This window comes from Lepidochelys kempii, chromosome 1 (assembly GCF_965140285.1).
Source record: "Lepidochelys kempii isolate rLepKem1 chromosome 1, rLepKem1.hap1, whole genome shotgun sequence".
NCBI classification, from domain to species: domain Eukaryota; kingdom Metazoa; phylum Chordata; order Testudines; family Cheloniidae; genus Lepidochelys; species Lepidochelys kempii.
Window position 1 is genome coordinate 302,808,585 of NC_136380.1, and position 18,399 is coordinate 302,826,983.

Sequence of the window (18,399 nt, forward strand, 5' to 3'; positions counted from 1 at the left end):
ACAGTCACAAGAGAACACAATAAGAACTCCCAGACCAACAGAAAGGGAAACAAGTCCCTCCCAGTGCAATCCTTCGCCACAGCAGAAGCCTGAATAAACAGACAGGCCTTGTAATGAACCCAAATGATCAAAATGTTCTGGCTGTCAGACCCAGGGGGAGAAAGTGAAGAAAATTCCAGCGTTGAATTTCCACTGAAAATACCTTGTCGTCCACTGCTCAAATCTAAGGATTGTCGGCTCAAGCGTTCCAGCTGATCTTACCTGTCAGACTGTCTCTTTCCTGAGTTCTCCCTAAGATACACAAGCACCCAAATCATGAAAGGCTTTATAGACCAAAACAAACATTGAATTATAGTAAGAAATAATATATATATATATAATAATATAGTAAGCTGGAAGTCAGTGCTGTAGCTGGAACATGGGAGATATATGTTCTTTGCATGAAATACCAGATAGACAAAGACATGGATATCATGGTGAGAGCCACATCTAATTAAGAGAGTTCACACCCTATTAGTCAGAAAAGGTGGGAGGAAATAATTGTAGCCACACCTGCTATTTGTACATCCAGAATTCAACAGGACCTAGTAACAGAAAAGTAAGCATAATTTCAAGAAGGGAGTTATCGCTTCTGCCACTGCCTTGGGTTATGTAACCCAGCATTGCCTCACTCATATTTGGATTAAGCTTTAACCCGTTAGTTCCCATCCACGCCTGGGCACTGGAAAGTTCAGCACTGGCACCGACCAGATTCCATGAAACAGACAGAGGTTAATGTCATCTGTGTACCTTTGGCACTGCAGACAAAACATTCTCATGATCTCCCTTTGTAGCTTCCCACATACCATTAACAGAAGAGATGACAGAAGAGAACTCTGCGACACCCCACATGAGATGCTTCAAGGCTGCAACTCTTTCACGGAGGTCACAGAAGTCACAGATTCCATGACTTTCCAGGACCTCTGTGACTTCCGCAGCTACAGCGGCTGGTGTGGCTGACCCCAAGGCCGCCCCAGCAGCTGCTCCGACAGTCCCAGGCAACCGGTCTCGGGCGCTGCCCCAGAGCAGTGGTCAGGGAGCAGCAGCAATGCCCCAGGCCACCCCCACCCAGAGGAGGAGCAGCATCAGCGGTGGCAGGGCCCCGGTACGCCCCCGCCCCCCCGGAGCAGTAGAGGCGGGTCCCGGGACATCCTTCACCCCCCAGGAGCAGCAGCGTCCGCTGGAACACACCCTCTCCCCCTTGCCCCCTCACCAGCAGGTAAGATTTAGTTAGGGGTATTTTTAGTAAAAGTCACAGACAGATCACTGGCCATGACTTTTTGGTTATTGCCCATGACCCGTCCGTGACTTTTACTAAAAATACCTGTGACTAAATCGTAGCCTTACTGATGAGCTATCACCCAATACTATTCTCTGGGTTGTTTTGTCACAGACACTTCGGGGTCAAGAGCAGGGCCAGATTAATGCATAGGCAACACCTCTGGCCGGTCTGGCTCAACTACTGCTACAGGAGCCAGCCCCACAGTAGCGCTACTTGTCCCACTGTGCACTCAGGTTTGGCCAACCAGCCTGGTGTCATGACAGAGTGGCAGGGCCAAAACTGAGTGAATGGCATTGTGACCCCCATGCACCAGGTTGCAATGCCACTCCCTCAGTTTTGGCCCCACTGCCCTAACCCTTGTCATGACAGAGGATGGGCGGAGCCAAACCTAGACGGGCAGAGGGCGGGCCGGGCTTTTCCTCCTCATCACTGCTGTGCGGCCAGCACCTGCACTAGTACCTCAGCCAGAGCTTTGGACGAGGAACTGCAAGGAGTGCCTGCACGAGGGAGCTGGTCAGGAGACGGGAGCCAGGGTTTGCCTCGGGCCCAGCGATCTGTTAATCTGGGTCTCATCAACAGTACTGAAGGGTTTGCCTAGGGCCCAGCGATCTGTTAATCTGGGTCTCATCAACAGTACTGAAGGCTGCTACGCAACTCCAGAATCAGCACAGGCACCTAAGGTGAGATTTTCCAAAGATGACTTTGATATTTAGCAACACAACTTCTATCATTTCAATGGGAGTTGTGTGGCTAAATCTCCTAGCCAGCTCTGAAAATCTCAACCCTGATCTTTGTCCTTCACCAATATCATTGGTTGAATATGTTCTGAGCTGAAAAGTTTATTTAAACTTGGATCTGTAAAAAATGGTTTTAAATACAGAAAGTTATGGGTTAAACTTAAGTCTGACAGAGCATGGGTGCTGTATGAATAATCCACTGGGCAACAGCTCTTTAGAAAATCCTGATGGAGCCCAACAAATGAAGTGACATTAAGTAAGATGAAAATATTTTAAAAATGTAAAATTACTGAGTTATGGACATATCTGAAATTTGAGATACACCTGGATATAAGAATGCGGAATTCTGGTCATTGGTTTTATTTGTACACTGCCTTTGTTGTGTTAATTCTTTCATGCTACACTGAATGGTAGTTCAGTTCTCAGTTTTGCCATGGCCATACTATGTGATTTTCAACAAGTCACTTAACCCCCTCAGTTCCTCCCTTTATAAATGGAGACATTCACCCTTTGCACACTTTGTGAAGCACTGTGATTTATGGCTCAACAGCACAATATAAATGCCAAGTCCCTTTGGACTTATGTTATCTGTATGAGTTTAAAAAGTGCACCGTGCTATATCGAATGACGGCACTGTCTGGGTGAGCATGCTACTTGTAAGCGATACACTGTGTTTAGCTATTCTTAATTTTTCTCCAACTCTCCCTTCCTCTCTCATGCATGCCCCATAACTCCCCAGGCTAACATCAGCATTCAGTGACTAAATCAATATAAAATGATCATGTTCCAGAAAATGTAAGTATATTCTCAGATACAGGATTTATCAAACTAAAATGTTGACAGATCTGGCATTGTGCAATATGTGGAATTATTTCTGGGGGGAGGAGTAAATCTATTATTTATATTTTAACTACTCATTTAGCAATCAACTGAACTTCCTTTCTCCTCTTTAAGCAGCATGTACAGAATAAGCAGTGCATTTTCTTTAGTACAATTACAGGTCTCAGGTTTGCACCAAGCAGTAAGAATTGGCTTTGAAAGATGTGCCTACTCACTGATCTATTGTGTGCGAAATAGCCATAGCTATATAGCAGGGATCAGCAACCTTTGGCACGCGGCCCACCAGGGAAATCCACTGATGGACCAGGATGGTTTGTTTACTGTTAGGATATAGATATTTAGGCCTGTCTGTAAAGGCCTATATTCTAATCTAGGTATATTCTTATCACTTAGCTAGTTATAGAGGTATGAAAGAAAGAATCAAAATCACTGTCTGCCAGTGTAAGGGTCTTCTCTTACTGTGACAGTCTGAGGCTCTGTTCTAAGGCTAAGATCTTTGGCTAAGCAGCAGAGGCAGCCATAAGCTGGGAAGCGAACTGGCATGCTGTTCTGAGAGGAGATGCGGTCCACCTATCAAAGAAGGAACAGAGTATCTTTAATACAGCGTGGCTAACCTAGAGAGATGGACTTTAAGATTCGATGGGGGCAGGAGATAAAAGCCCACACGTCCTTACATTCCAAACTAGTCACATTGAAATAAGGTGCTATTGGAAACACAATCCTGTCCTGATAATGCCTATCACCTCCAGAGAAAGGGAAATGCCTAGAAGATGTAAAAGAAAATTTAGTTTGATAGTATCCTGTCTGGCAAGAACTCACTTATCAATAGCTGGGATGTGAAATCCTCATTTCTGTGTTGTTCTATCACTGTAGTCCCCATTTCCCTATTCTTTGTCTGCATAATCGCTGTCTGGTTCTGTGATTGTTTCTGTCTGCTGTATAATGAATTTTGCTGGGTGTAAACTAATTAAGGTGGTGGGATATAATTGGTTAAATAATCATGTTACAATATGTTAGGATTGGTTAGTTACATTTCAGGAAAATGATTGGTTAAGGTATAGCTAAGCAAAACTCAAGTTTTACTATATAGTCTGCAGTCAATCAGGAAGGGGGGGGAATGGGAATCATGTTTTGATAAGGGGGGGAAGTGGGAACAGGGACACAGGTAAGGCTCTGTGGTGTCAGAGCTGGGAAGCGGGACACTAAGGAAGGAAACTGGACTCATGCTTGCTTGAAGTTCACCCCAATAAACATTGAATTGTTTGCACCTTTGGACTTCGGCTATTGTTGCTCTCTGTTCATGCAAGAAGGACCAGGGAAGTAAGCGGGTGAAGGATTAAGCCCCCTAACATGGCGTCCGCAGGTTTGGCCAATCACAGCTCCCACTGGCCGCGGTTCGCCGTACCAGGTCAATGGGGGCTGCGGGAAGCAGTGGGGGTGAGGGATGTGATGGCTGCCACTTCCCACAGCCCCCATTGGCCTGGAACGGCGAACCGCGACCAGTGGGAGCTGCGATCAGCCAAACCTGCGGACACTGCAAGTAAACAAACCGTCCGGGTCCGCCAGCGGATTTCCCTGATGGGCCGCGTGCCAAAGGTTGCCGATCCCTGCTGTATAGTCTTGATCAAACCACTTCTGATACTTCTACAGCCGATTATACAGTGTAGTTCATGAAAATCCAATGGGATCCAACTCTATTTGTGATTTGTGTAAGATGTTTACCAGATGCATCTACCACTTTCAGATATACTCACAAAAATTCCGAAGTTGCACCTCTCCTACCCTCTCTTCAGACTAGGCTTTAAGTGTTATTTGTAACTGGACAATGTTCTTTTGAGTGTTGTTATCAGTTTGACACAGCAGCATGAGAAAACAGAAAAGAGTTTCCCCTCCCTAAACAAGAAAGAAAGGAACTTCTTGAATGAAAAATATACTGCATAGATCTTCATCAACAGCATCCTGGAGGACAACATATTGCAGATTCCACATGAAGGCAGAACATGAGAAAGATAAAACTGCCCCATACCAAACTGGGAGTAAACCTTAAGACAGTTTCCAACTCATAGCAGAAGATTAAGATTTTCTGCAAGTTTATATCTAGTAAACCTTGGTGCAAAGGTTCTATCACTCATAACTAACATGCTCCTAACCAAGTCAGTATGCAGTACCCATTATTAGTTGAATTGAGAGTAAAGCAACCTGGTCAGTGAAAAGGAATCAAAAAGAATTCTCTGCAGCTAGCTGGCAGTAGTTTCATAAACATAGAAGATGGGGAAGATTGTGTTACTCATGTATAAAATACTCCTTACAGTGAGAGTCAGCCAGGCTATGCGAGTGAGCAACAGCCACCTGGTTACCAGCAGTCCCTCATTGCAACTAGGTGGCTGTTGCTTGGTTATTCATCCATTTTGGTATGCCACAGTAGAGGCATGGATCACACAGCATGTGCTGCAAAATTCAGATTGAAAATGCAGATGAGATTTGACATTGATCTGAGCCCTGCGCACTCATACAAAGGATACATATGTTTGGTACAACTAATCAGGATTCTCAAGGGGATTTTATAATGTGCCCATTTTACCAAGGCAGTTTAGTATGCCAAAGTAACATAGAATAACTGTTCACAAATACACCATTTCCTGTGATCGGAAAAGGAATAGTTTAAACAAGTCTTTGAGATAGGATATTCGATTTTGAATATATAAAAATCATCTTCCTAAGAAGCTTCAGGTAATACACATAGGAGGATATTATACTATTTTACCCTATACCACCTCATCACTTTGTGTTGCAATTGCGGTTTAAGTACAAAAATTTGTCTCAGAGTGTTGTTCTTGCAAGGATAAAGATTATATAATGTAGACTGTAAAATACTGTTCCCAAAGCAAGTGAAATGGTTTCTGAGTTAATATTTCAGCAGTTTGTAATGATGATGCACGAACTGGATGAGGAGTATTTTGGATGGATTTTTGGAGGCAAGTGAAAAAGAAACATAGAACTGGTCATTACATATAAGCAGCAAAGGAAGCTTGAAGATCTTTATATTTGTTCTTGAGTCATCCAAAGGGGGTGGGGGAAATGGGACACTTACTGAGATTACAAAGATACTTCTCCAGCAGTCATAAGATTTCTGCAAACACTGGCATTCACAACTAGATGCTCTTGGTTAAGTACTCAATCAAGACTTACTAGCACAGAAAAATGTGACTGAAGGATACTAGTTAATTGTTCAGCAGCCACAGGCTAATTATTCAAGTAACGGGGGGAATGATTTTGTTTTGAGTTTTATCGGTGGGGGGAGTAGATAAAAAAGCAGATTACTAACAATCATTTTTTCAGATTGTAAACAACAAAAAGAAAGATATGCTTCAGCTGTGCAATATTCTCCTTCACTCAACAACAAAAAATGAGGGGAGTGCTGCAGCTTGAAATACTTGACTGGTAATATCCTACATGCCATTCCAGGAAATCCCAGAGTGGATTTTAAGCCTCTGCCCATCCTCATAAAGAAAGCGGACTGGAGGACTAATCGATATCTAGCAACCCAGCTGTGACCTGGCACATAAAGAACTCAAGAAAATAAATTATAGAGATCATCAGTGGGATTTAACATTTGGAAGACAGCAACATCTGGGATCAACTCCAAATGGAACATAGTCACATTGAATGAGTCTTGGCTCCTGTACTAATTGTTAAACAGAGAGACATTACGCACACACAAAGACAAAGTCTTTACGTTCCTCGTGGATTTTCCATAACATACACAACTCAATGTACAAATATAACCTGGATATACAGACAGTTTCTTGCAATGCCAATGATCTGCGAAGGAACTCAATTACATTTGTGTGAAATGGTAGCTATTGTCCAGGACGAGTCACCAAAGCCGATCAAGTATTAGTGGTTTTAATAGATGGTGTCAAAAACTACAATGAGTCTTTTTAATCACTTCATAAGTCAGTTTAATGGGCTCCAGAGTCCTGCCCTCAGGCGGAGCTGAACAAATAATAACCGAGTGCAAATGACTTCCACGAATGTCACTTTGTTTTGTTTTTACTAAAAAAAAAAAAAAACCACACACACAAACAAAAAATCCCAAACCCCACACACCATATGAAAATAAAATAGATTTTTTTTCAACATTTATACAGTAAGCTTTTTTTTTTAATAAAAAGTGTTATAGATACGATAGTGGGTTATTTCCCTATCAAATTGCTAGGATTTGAAAATTGTTTTATTGTTGTTAGGACTGTTTATATAGCTGGCAGAAAATCTTATCCCTTCCAAAAAGTATCAGGGTGATCAGGCTGAATTCAATAGTTGAAAAGGAAAATATGCGTTTTAAGTATGCAACTAAGAGGAGGGGGCAGAGAGAAAGAGGAGGAAACGTTCCCTATTCTGTAACTGGGGCCGAGGTAAAAAAAAGAGATGAGAAAACCCAGATTCATCAGTCAAATATCTAACGTCCTTTGTTGTTCACCTTTCGAATAGGACGATGCTACGCTGTCTCTCCTCCTCACAAACAGGATCCTGAACTTCAAAAACTGAAGCACATTTCCCTGCCTCTGTGTAATCCAGACCTTTATAAACTCAATTTCACAGCCAAACAAAACGTTAGCATAGGAAGTAAACTACTGTCCTGATTAAACACTGTACACACACACACACACACAAACAAAAACACATACAACTGCGGACTGGTGCCTGTCTCGAAAGATGGCAGTAGCTTAAACTGAGCGTGCCCGTTAAGCAGAATACCCATTTTTAAACAATTGTGTGGTTTTCTCTCCCCCTCTCCTCCCTCCGGTGTTGAGGCTAGTGGGAAGAGGAGTCTCCCGGCGGGGCTGTTTTACTGAGATGCTGTTCAATCCTCACAGACTCTTTGCAGAGGTGATCAGGCTTTACGGAGACTTACGCTTTCCAACTGTTTTTTTGTTCATAACACAACCCCCCCCCCCCCCACACACACACACACACATTTTCAATCTCTGCAGCTATTCGTTGCACGGGGGGGCGGGGGGGAGGAAAGGGGTGTGATGACAGGAATCCATTCCCTCCCTCCCCACCTGACACATGAACCAGCAGCGTCCGCTCGCAAACTCCTCGGACAGCGGCAGAACCACAGGCATGCCCCCACCCGGGAGCTTCGGGGCGGGTTCCAGTCTTATCGCCACCTGGACCAGCCCCACCACGGCAAGGCACCAGTGCCAGCGGCCCCACTCACCCACGCCGTATTTCTCGTGCTCTGTAGGGATCCACATGCTCTCAGCGTGGTTCTGTCCCTCGGCGAACAATGAGAGCGGCAGCGCCCAGCCAACCCCTCTGCCCAGCGCCGCCGCCGCCGCTGCCGCTGCTCGGCGGGGCTCAGCCGCGCTGCTCGGGCTCCAGCCGAGAAGTCATTGTTGTGATTGACTCAGCCCCGCTCCCCCGCCGGCCACTCACAGCGGCCGCCCGCCTCCCCTGCCCCGCTGCTTGCCGGGAAGCGTAGTTTCCCCGCGGAGTACAGCGGCAGGGGGGCGGGGCCCAACCATAGCCCTGCCCCCTTCTAGCGCCCGCTTCCTTGGAGCCGGGAAACTGCAAGTCCTGATGAGCTCCGCGTTCTGGAGGTGGGGCTGGAGCCCTCAAGGCTCTTTCCTATTGGTTTAGGCGCCGTTCCAATGCGTGCACGTCACTCTTGGGTCCATCTGCGAACCGTGGCATGGCAGCTTCCTCAGGCGTCGGCGCTGCGGCCGACAGAGGCGGTGAGTATGGTGCGCTCCTGAGTGTCGGGTCGGGACCCCTTCTCCTGTTCAAGCGCCCTGTCCCTTCTACTGCGTCTAGGTGCTTACAGGGAAAGCGTGAGTGGGACCGCAGCAGACCTTTGTTGGGGGTCCCTGGGCCAAGTTAGACCTGATCTCTGTCCCAGAGCCTTATCATCATTGCTTATTAATGGTATCGGGGGTAGTCGTGTTAGTCTGTATCTACAAAACCAACAAGGAGTCCGGTGGCACCTTAAAGACTAACAGATTTATTTGGGATAAGCTTTCGCGGGTAAAAAACACTTCTTTACCCACGAAAGCTTATGCCCAAATAAATCTGTTAGTCTTTAAGGTGCTACCAGGCTCCTTGTTGTACTTATTATTTCTTCATCACAACATGTTGCAAAGGTAGGCAAGCAAAGAATATGAAAACAGCTGCAGTCTGTAGCACAACTGGCAATATGCTGTTCAGAAAGCATGCCAGAGAATGGATGCTTAACTGAAAAGTACAGAAAAAAATAATAATTTCTAATGCTACAACAGGTAATGTGCATAGAAACCCTGCCAATCTTGATCTTGCTAACTATATATTTAAGAAAACACACTATGAAAGGTTGATGCTAACAGAGTGAGAAATCAGTTCGGTCAGAGCAGGCAGCTTTTAACTCATGTAGTAGAACATTCTATCTTTGTGGCTTTTAAACTTACAGGTACCATTGGCAAGCTTATCCTCCACCTATCACAGCACATATATAGCTTGCCTAAACACAAAAGCTGTATCACATTATATATACTGGTAGTTAAGGCGATGCATTCCTCTTTCCCCCCTACACAAACCCAACCCCTAGTATGGATGCACTTGTATTGGTTAAAAGCTGCATTATATCAGTATAGTTATTACTGCAAAGGAAGGGGAATAAGCTGTACTGCTATAAGGCCCCTTTATAGTGGTATAACTGCATCCACACTAGGTGTTGTACCAATATAACAATTTGAGTGGGGGGAAAAACATACCCTAACCAAAGTAGTTATATTGTTACCAAAACTGCATGTAGACCAGGCCTAAAAGCCAGACAGCACTCTGGTAAAAGGAGAGTTAGCCTGAAATCTCTGGTGTGGAAGAGGTCTAAAGCCACTTACGTACTGCAGAGTAAGTTTGTTCCCACTGGGGTTCGGAGATCTAACCTAGATTTTTTTTCTGTTTATTGTAAGTTATTTTCTCATGGTGAAGTCAAAGTACCCTGACTCCTCCAATGAAGAGTTGTTTTGTTTTTAACAGCAATGCTTTGTGTTCAGGACTTTCAGTCTTTCAGATGCACTGCAGTTTGTCTTTCTCAAACATTCATAGGTATCACTGAAAATGGCTGCTTCTGCCCAGTATAGAAAGCCTGAGAACTGTGACAGGACCCAACTGCACCTTTGACCCCTCCTGGTCTCTTTGAGTGTGTCCCTACCTCCCCTAAGGTCTCAGGCCTTCAGCCATTACCTTTCTTGGAGTGGAATCACACAGTTCTCCCACTCTCAGATTGGGCCTAGGGCAGCAGTCACCTGCTATTCACTGTGGTTTCCTCAGAAAGTCTGATTTAGACTCAGATCTTGCCATTCTGTTCCTTCAATCCCAGCTGACTTTTCACCACCTTTGACTCATTCCTGAAACCCTCCCCACATCCTGCCACTACTTCTCTCTCAGCATAATATCTTGCTGATTTCTTTCAAGAGAAGATTGTCAAGATGAACATAAGAATGGCCATACTGGATCAGACCAAAGATCCATCTAGCCCAATATCCTGTCTTCCGACAGTAGCCAATGCCAGGTGCCTTTGAGGGAATGAACAGAACAGATAATCAAGTGATCCTTTCCTTGTCGCTGATTCCCAGCTTCTGACAAACAGAGGTTAGGGACACCCATCCTGGCTAATAGCCAATGATGCACCTATCCTCCAGGAATTCATCTAGTTCTTTTTGAACCCTATTATAGTCTTGGCCTTCTCAAAATCCCTTGGCAAAGAGGTCCAGAGGTTGACTGTGCTTTGTGTGAGGAAATACTTCCTTTTGTTTGTTTTAAACCTGCAGCCTGTTAATTTCATTTGGTGACCTTTAGTTCTTGTGTTAGGAGGAGGAGTAAATAACACTTCCTTATTTACTTTCTTCATGCCAGTCATGATTTGATAGACCTTATTCCCCCCTTAGTTGTCTCTTTTCCAAGCTGAAAAGTTCTAGTTTTATTAATCTCTCCTCGTACAGAAGCTTCCATACCCCTAGTAATTTTTGTAGCCCTTTTCTGAACCTTTTCCAATTCCATTATATCTTTTTTTTGAGATGGGGTGACCACATCCTGAATATTGCATGCAGATGTGGGCGTACCATGGATTTATACAGTGGCAATATGATATTTTCTGTCTTATTATCTATCCCTTTCTTAATGATTCCCAACATTCTGTTCATATTCTGTTGACTGCTGCTGCACGTTGAGGGGATGTTTTCAGAGAACTATCCACAATGATGCCAAGATCTCTTTCCTGAGTGGTAACAGCTAATTTAGAACACATCGTTTTATATGTGTAGTTGGGATTATGGTTTCCAATGTGCAGTATGTTGGATTTATCAACATTGAATTTCATCTCTCATTTTCTTGCCCAGTCACCTAGTTTTGAGAGATCCTTTTGTAGCTCTTTGCAGTCTGCCTGGGACTTAACTATCTTGAGTAGTTTTGTATCATCTGCAAATTTTGCCATCTCCCTGTTTATCTCTTTTTCCAGATCATTTATGAATATGTTGAAAAGGACTGGGCCCAGTACAGACCCCTGGGGGACACCACTATTTACCTCTCTCCATTCTGAAAACTGACCATTTATTTCTACCCTTTGTTTCCTGTCTTTTAACTGGTTACCAATTCACGAGAGGACCTTCGTGACAGCCTGTGACATGACCTTCCCTCTCCCCTCGACTCTCCTTCCTTCCTTGCTTTTTTCTCCCTCCCATCCCAACTCTGTCCTCCTCCATGGTCACAGATGCAAAAGTTTCCAATCTGTTCTCCTGTTCTAACCCCTCTACTTCGCCCAGTAACCCCATTTCATCTCCTGATCTCCTTTGAACCCATTCTCATCCCCTCCCTTACTTTTCTTGTTAACCTCTCCTCTGACTCTTCCTCTCACAATACAAACATGCTTTAGTATCACCCATCTTTAAAGAACCCACCATCGACCCCACTTGCCTCTTCAGCTACCACTTCATCTCCCTTTCATTTCTAAACTCATTGAACATGCTGTTTATAATTGCTGTCTGGAGCTACTCTACTCCACTTCCATCCTGCAACATCTCCAATCTGACTTCTATCCCTTGCTCTCAACTAAGAACTCAACATTCACACTGAAGTCACTAATGATCTCCTCTTAGCCAAATCTGAGAATCAGTCAGAGGCTGGGCACTCCAGAAGGAAGCTCTGAGGACTCCAGCGTTGGAATGTATCTATTGTTAACCTGTAAAGAGAGAGCAGGGCCTGCAGAAGCCTAGAAGCAACTGTTTGTGTTGCCGAAGGCTGGTGGATTTGGGGCATTTCCGCCCAGTATAGCACAGACAAGACTTCCTCATGCTAAGGGCAGTTGGTAGCGAGGTGTCTCTCAACCCTGGGTACTCCCAAGAAGCATCACACCATGATTCCTACAAAAGACTTGACTCTACTGCCACTGCTTATCATTCTGACCAATATTGTCTCATTGTTTCCTTGTAGTCCCTTGTCAGTCTATCTATATCTGTCTCTTGTCTAAAGTCTTGTATTTAGCCTCTGCCCTAAGGGGCTTACAGTCTATCTTTTTTTCTTCAGGGTTTGTGATCGTGCTAATCATGACTCTAGCATAGTGGGGTCCTGAGCCAGGATTAGGGCTCATAGGTGCTATGATAACACAAATAAAAATATACTGAGATTGGTAACTGGTAACCAAACTGCCTTCTTAAAGCAAACTATTTATATAGAACCAATTGACTTGAGAAAACAGATCTTAAAAAGAATAAACTAAACTGTCCACATGCTTGCCTTTCCTAAGACTTACTATTCCCTGGATCCAGGGAAAGCTCCAACTCGTTCAGGCTCCTCTGCAGACTGTCAACCTGTCCTCCTGACAGTTGACACCTCCCTTCTCTCCTGAGAAGGGCTTTTTATCTGTTTAATGTTCTTTTGATCTTTTCATTCCAAGCACTGGCAGAACAGCTGTGTCACTTTGTTGGAGACAGGATATAGAATGCTCAAAGCTAATAGCTTCCCACGCTTTCTTTCAAGTGTGTGCCTGAATGTTCTTATCTGGGATCGCTGTGTTACATTCCTGTTTGTTCTTCCAGTAGCCCCCTTTTTCCTCTATTCTTTTCCCACAAATCCTTTAATTCTACTTATCCCGATCTCTTACCTTCCCCGATGCCCTTTATTCTTTTCTCTCTCTCCTCCCCCAGTACTTTCCTCTTATGCCCCTTTTAAAACAAAACTGCTACACTCTCTCCTCCCTCAGCTGTCCGACCTGGGTTCCACATCTCCTCTCTATTTCCTCCCTTCATACACACTTTCTGCCACTCCATGTTCCCACTTTGCTCTTCCTCCCTCACCTCCTCCTCCCCCTCCCACACACACACATCTTCTGCCACTTCCAGTTCCTATGTATCTCCCCACCATGGGCGGCGCATGACTCCTGCATTTGGGGAGGTTGGGTGAAAGTGCCAGAAGCTCCCTAGAAGTGATGGGAGAGGGGAGGGCTCAGGTGCAGGCAGAGCAGGATTAGGGGGACAGACGGATAATAGGGGTTAGTGGCACAGAATGTGGTGGGTTGGGTGGGACAGAAACATCTATGCACTGGTCAGGGTGAGTGGGGACAACCTGGGGAGGGGGATTGGATGGTCAGTGGCTGAAATTAGGGGAAACTGGTACAGGTTTCTCCTCTTCTCTTTAGAAACCTCTAGCCCCCACTCCTGGGCTACACACTATAGGCCCATTCTGACAACCACTTTCTTTTCCCAGCAACCATCATGCCTTTCTGGCTGACCGTCTCACCTCACTTCCCCAAGTCTCCCAACCCCTGTCTGCTTGGATCCTTCCAACCTGCTGCGGAGGGGTGCAAGGAGGGCTCCTTCCTCTCCCAGTGTGCACAATGTGTGTGGGCGTAAGAAATAGTGACTTTTTTTTCTCACTGGTGAGAAATTCACTCAGTGAGCTGCATAAAACATTGCAGCTATTCTGATGGGTCTTTGCCTTGGGCAAACAACTGTCACTTTTTTGTGGGGTCATTAGAACTCTGATGAATAACATCTGATGGAAGGTGAAACATCCAGAGGACCCAAGCCCCTTGCCCTGTGCATTTGAATGCTGATGGATTTTAAATTGCTGTACCCAAAGCGCCCCAAAAATGCCCTGTTAAGGTCCTGTGACATCATAATTTACCCAGACTCCTGGTGAACACTCCAAATGTTCTTAATTGTTTAAACATCATTACTGGTGCCATGTGGGATTCTTAGTAGAGCTCTGCGCGGAATTATTTTTTTATCCCACTCTTGTCCTACCCCACAATAGTCACTCCTACCCGCTCCTGCATTGTTTCTTGCAATATTATCCTGCTCCCACCAGCAAAAACCTGAGATCCCGGCAAATCCCACAAGAGAGACAGATTGCCCCATGCTACTAAAAAAAAAAAAAAATTAAAAAAAAAGGTTGGTTTATTTATTTTTATATATATATTATATATAATTAATAAAAATGTAATTCAAACACAATTTTACCACTAAAAGAATAAAACAAATCTTGCTTAAGCCATGTGAAAAAACCTTTAATTCCTGTTATAATAGACATCAAATCTCTTTCTATCCCTCGCTTAAATTTTAAGTATTAAAACCTTTATTTAAAAAAAAAAAGAATTTCAGCAATGTAAAGCAAGTTTTTCTATTTGTGACAGACTGATGGAAGATTTTGTGTTTTCCCACAAATTACAGCCTGTTTTATTCCCCCACCCAATCCCACCCTCAAGAAAGTACATTTATCTGCTCCAGCTATGGCAATTATGGCAGCAGGTCCCGCACAACCCACAGGATCCCAGTCCCACTGCAGAGCGCTAATCTTAAGGATCCAAAATGCTATTGACTCTGTGGGAACTTCTCTTATTTCTGTGCCTGCATCTCATTCAGTTTAAAGCGTTTCCAAACTTTTACCTTTCTCAGCCTCCTTCTTGAGAAGGGAGACAGACCAGTGCCCTCCTACCTATAGCCTCTGTTAGAACCTTTCAGGACACTGGTTTGGTACAGTGGTATATGTTAACAATTATAACCAGCAACATTTAGTGATCGCTGCTGAAATAGGTTTACTAATTAACTTAAATACAGTAGGCTGTATATTATTAAAGTAATATAATTACAGAAATGGACCTTTAAAAATATTGCACTTTCTTTATATTAAACTAGTTCATATATTTTTTCAAAAGCCTTTTAAAATTATTTATAGGAATCTAGTAAAGTCTTCTTACGTTATTACCTGCTGAACACACTGACCTTTATAGAGGACTGAAAGCAGGTTTAATAGAGTAGAAACTGATTGGTTTAACAAATCCCTTTTCTATGTGGAGTTGTGTCAAAATACCAGCATCATCTTCTTAAATAAATGTTTGTTACAGTAACAGAATTTTAGTGCAACAAGGCTAGTTTACATTCTTCCACAATGTGTTTTTTGTATAACTGAATGAGTGACAGGAGAACTTAGTGAGACTAAATATTTCAATAGACTATGTAATGGATTATTTTACTTTGTGAAACAAGTCTGTATTGTCTATGATCCCACCATAATTCTACAGATAATTGTATAGCATGAATGTGTGTTGTATCTGCTCTGATGACATGCCTGAATAAAACAATGGGGGATCTCCTCGCACCTTAGCATGTATGCATAATTCCCATTAACGTTAGGCACAGACTGGTCTCAACTGGCTTTTTCACAGAACATAACAAACAGTTCGAAAGCTCTAAGAATTTAAAGTATAACCGTAGCTTAAAAAATAAACTGTAAGTCAACTATCCTTCTAACTATAATATCTTAAATATCTATTAATGGACATGCAATCTGGGACATTCTTATTAGCGATTCAGTTGCTTCAGGTCTTCACTTCACTTCTGTTACCTACCATACAGTAGTTCCTGAACAACAAGGACAGTAGGGTTGCCAGGTGTCGGGTTTTTGACCAGAACACCTGGTCAAAAAGGGACCCTGGCGCCTCCGGTCAACACTGCTGACCAGGTCGCTAAAGGTCCAGTTGGCGGCACAGCAGGGCTGGCAGGCTCCCTGCCCAGCTTCACACGGCTCCCAGGAAGCAGCCGGCATGTCTGACTCCTACGTGAAGGGGCGGTCAGGGAGGCTCCGCAAGCTGCCCCGCCCACAGGCGCCACTCCAGGAACCGCGGCCAATGGGAGCTGTGGGGGTGGCGCGTGGGGGCAGCAGGTAGAGCCCCCTGGCTGTGCCTCTGCCTAGGCGATGGAGGGACATGTTGCCATTTCCCAGGCGCCACTTGAGGTCAGCACTGCCCGGCGCCCACACCCTGAACCTCCTCCTGCACCTCAATCCCCGCCGCATTTTGGAAACCCCCTCCCACATCCAAACTCACTCCCGGAGCCTGCACCTAACCCACACCCCTGCCCCAGCCCCCTCCTGCACTCCAAAGCACTCATCCCCAGCCCCACCCCAGAGCGCGCACCCCCAGCCAGAGCCCTCAGCTCCTCCCGCACTGCTGCCCTGAGCCCCTTCCTGCACTCTGACCCCCTCATCCCCAGCACAGAGTCCCCCCCTGCACCCCAAAACCCCCAGCCCCATCCCAGAGCCCGCATCCCCAACCAGAGCTCTCATCCCTTCCTGCACCCCAACCCCCTGCCCATGCCTGGTGAAAATGAGCGAGGGTGTGAGAGAGCGAGCAATGGAGGAAGGGGAGATGGAGTGAGCAGGGATGGGCCCTCAGAGAAGGGGCAAGGCAGAGCAGGGGTGGGGCCTCTGGGAAGGGGTGGGGCAGGGCAAGAGTGTTCGGTTTTCTGCAATTAAATAGTTGGCAACTCTAAAGGAGAGAGAATCTGTCATGGATATTTTTCAAATTACAGGCTGCTGATTCATGTGTGATTTAACTGCACTAACGGAATCAATAATAGCTAACAATATGTATTCTTTCTAACTTTTAGTAGAATTCTCTCTCATTACTTGCATAAATGGACAGGCCTAAAGTTGTTAGTTATCCAAAAAAACTCTTTTTAAAAAGTAATTATTTTTAAAATCTAGAAAATATTTTTTGGGGGAGGAGTCTTATTAAAGATTTTGTGTGTTTGTTTTTACATGTAATATAGGAGCTTTTTTATGTTAGTTGGACTCCACAAAACACATTTTCAACCTTACTCCTTACTTAATGGGTTGTTTTGTTTGGGAATTTCCCAGTTTTTTGAGTGAACACCAAAAACGTAAATTTGGCTAGGATCTAAGGGACCCAAAAATTATATAGTGTATAAATGATATATGTTATAAGATCTATTAAAAATGAGTTTTTCTCCTTCTGCAAGTCTATATGATGTGGAAGTGAGAGGGAAGTTATACCTGAGTGGGACTGGTGTACAGTGGGGAGAGAGGGGACGAGGACTTTTGTCCACATGGAAAACATTAAATGCTTAAAACCTTAGATCTGGGAAGATTAAAATACTGCATTCTACTACTTTAAGTCAGGCATGCCTCTGTTGGGAGCTGGTCTTGTACTTCTGCACAGTATCCCTTTGAAGTCAGTGGGGCTCATATGTGAGTAAGGGTCCATGTTTATGGGATGTGTTTTTGTTTTGTTTCGGGGGAGAGAAGGATTGGCACCTCAAGCAATAATGTGTTTATTCATTATAACCAATTGAGAATGAAATATATACTATCCCCAGTAACAATGATTACAGTTATAATAGTTTGAATCCGTCAATAGTTTGAGTAGTAATACTATGCTACATAATTTGTAATAACAAAAGCTCTGGTTATTCTGCACAGTAACACAAAGCATCAGTTCTTGAAATGTACAAAACTTCTAAAAGATTTTGTCTGCAATAACAGTAGGAGCATAGACTTATACAAAGTGCTACATAAGAATGCAAAGCCTTCTTCCAGTAATGCATTCCATCAGTTATGCGATACTGTATCATGCAGGGAACCTTTCCTGACCCAGCTTGTGATCACTTTATGCCCTGAAGTATAAAGAAAAACACGTGTACTGTAGAATCTCAACAATACTCACCCCTGTTAATTCATATACAAAATAAAAGCGATCTCACCACATTTTATCAAAGATTTAATAGGAGAGGGCTATAATGAGGTCTCACATTAATACTTCATTACTGTTACAAAGTCTGATACAGTTATGAAAGCTAAAGTATACTTGTGAAGTAAATGAATGAACTACACTCTGCATTATGCTTGGGTATTTTTGATTGGCTTTGTTCACTAGAATGGGCTCCAGCTCATTAGTATGAAACAGTGATGCTCATCTTTAAATGTTAGAGCTAGAAGAGGTACAGGAGTTGGAGATCATGTCTGATCACGGATACTGGAGTGTAGCTTCCTAATCTATAATTCTTCTTCGAGTGCTTGTGTAACTCACACACCTCCTGGGTGTGGGATTCTGTCCCATCTAGTGGCACTGAGACCACTTAAAGAGAGAGATAAAATTAGTCTGCTCTACAGCCTTAGCTAACAGCCAGCTGGCTTTTAGCTAATGCAGTAGAGGCTTATGCACTAAGC

The 18,399-nt window shown here is 44.0% G+C and overlaps 2 protein-coding genes across 7 annotated transcripts in view; one reads left to right on the forward strand and one right to left on the reverse strand.

Annotated features, from left to right (window-relative positions):
• DOCK4 (dedicator of cytokinesis 4) overlaps nt 1-8,353 on the reverse strand; it is a 426,144-nt gene extending 417,791 nt beyond the window's left edge. For all 5 annotated transcript variants that reach the window (XR_012156797.2, XM_073328106.2, XM_073328104.2 and 2 more), the window contains exon 1: nt 8,123-8,353. Coding sequence is in view for 4 of the 5 variants with exons in the window: in XM_073328106.2 (XP_073184207.1) it covers nt 8,123-8,159 (37 nt within the window). In the remaining variant the exon portion in view is untranslated. The remainder of the gene's footprint in view (nt 1-8,122) is intronic.
• A 200-nt stretch (nt 8,354-8,553) lies between these two features.
• The window catches only part of ZNF277 (zinc finger protein 277), an 88,435-nt gene continuing 78,589 nt past the window's right edge, over nt 8,554-18,399 (forward strand). For both annotated transcript variants that reach the window (XM_073328108.1, XM_073328109.1), the window contains exon 1: nt 8,554-8,639. In XM_073328108.1, coding sequence (XP_073184209.1) covers nt 8,597-8,639 — 43 coding nt within the window. In that variant the 5' untranslated portion in view covers nt 8,554-8,596. The remainder of the gene's footprint in view (nt 8,640-18,399) is intronic.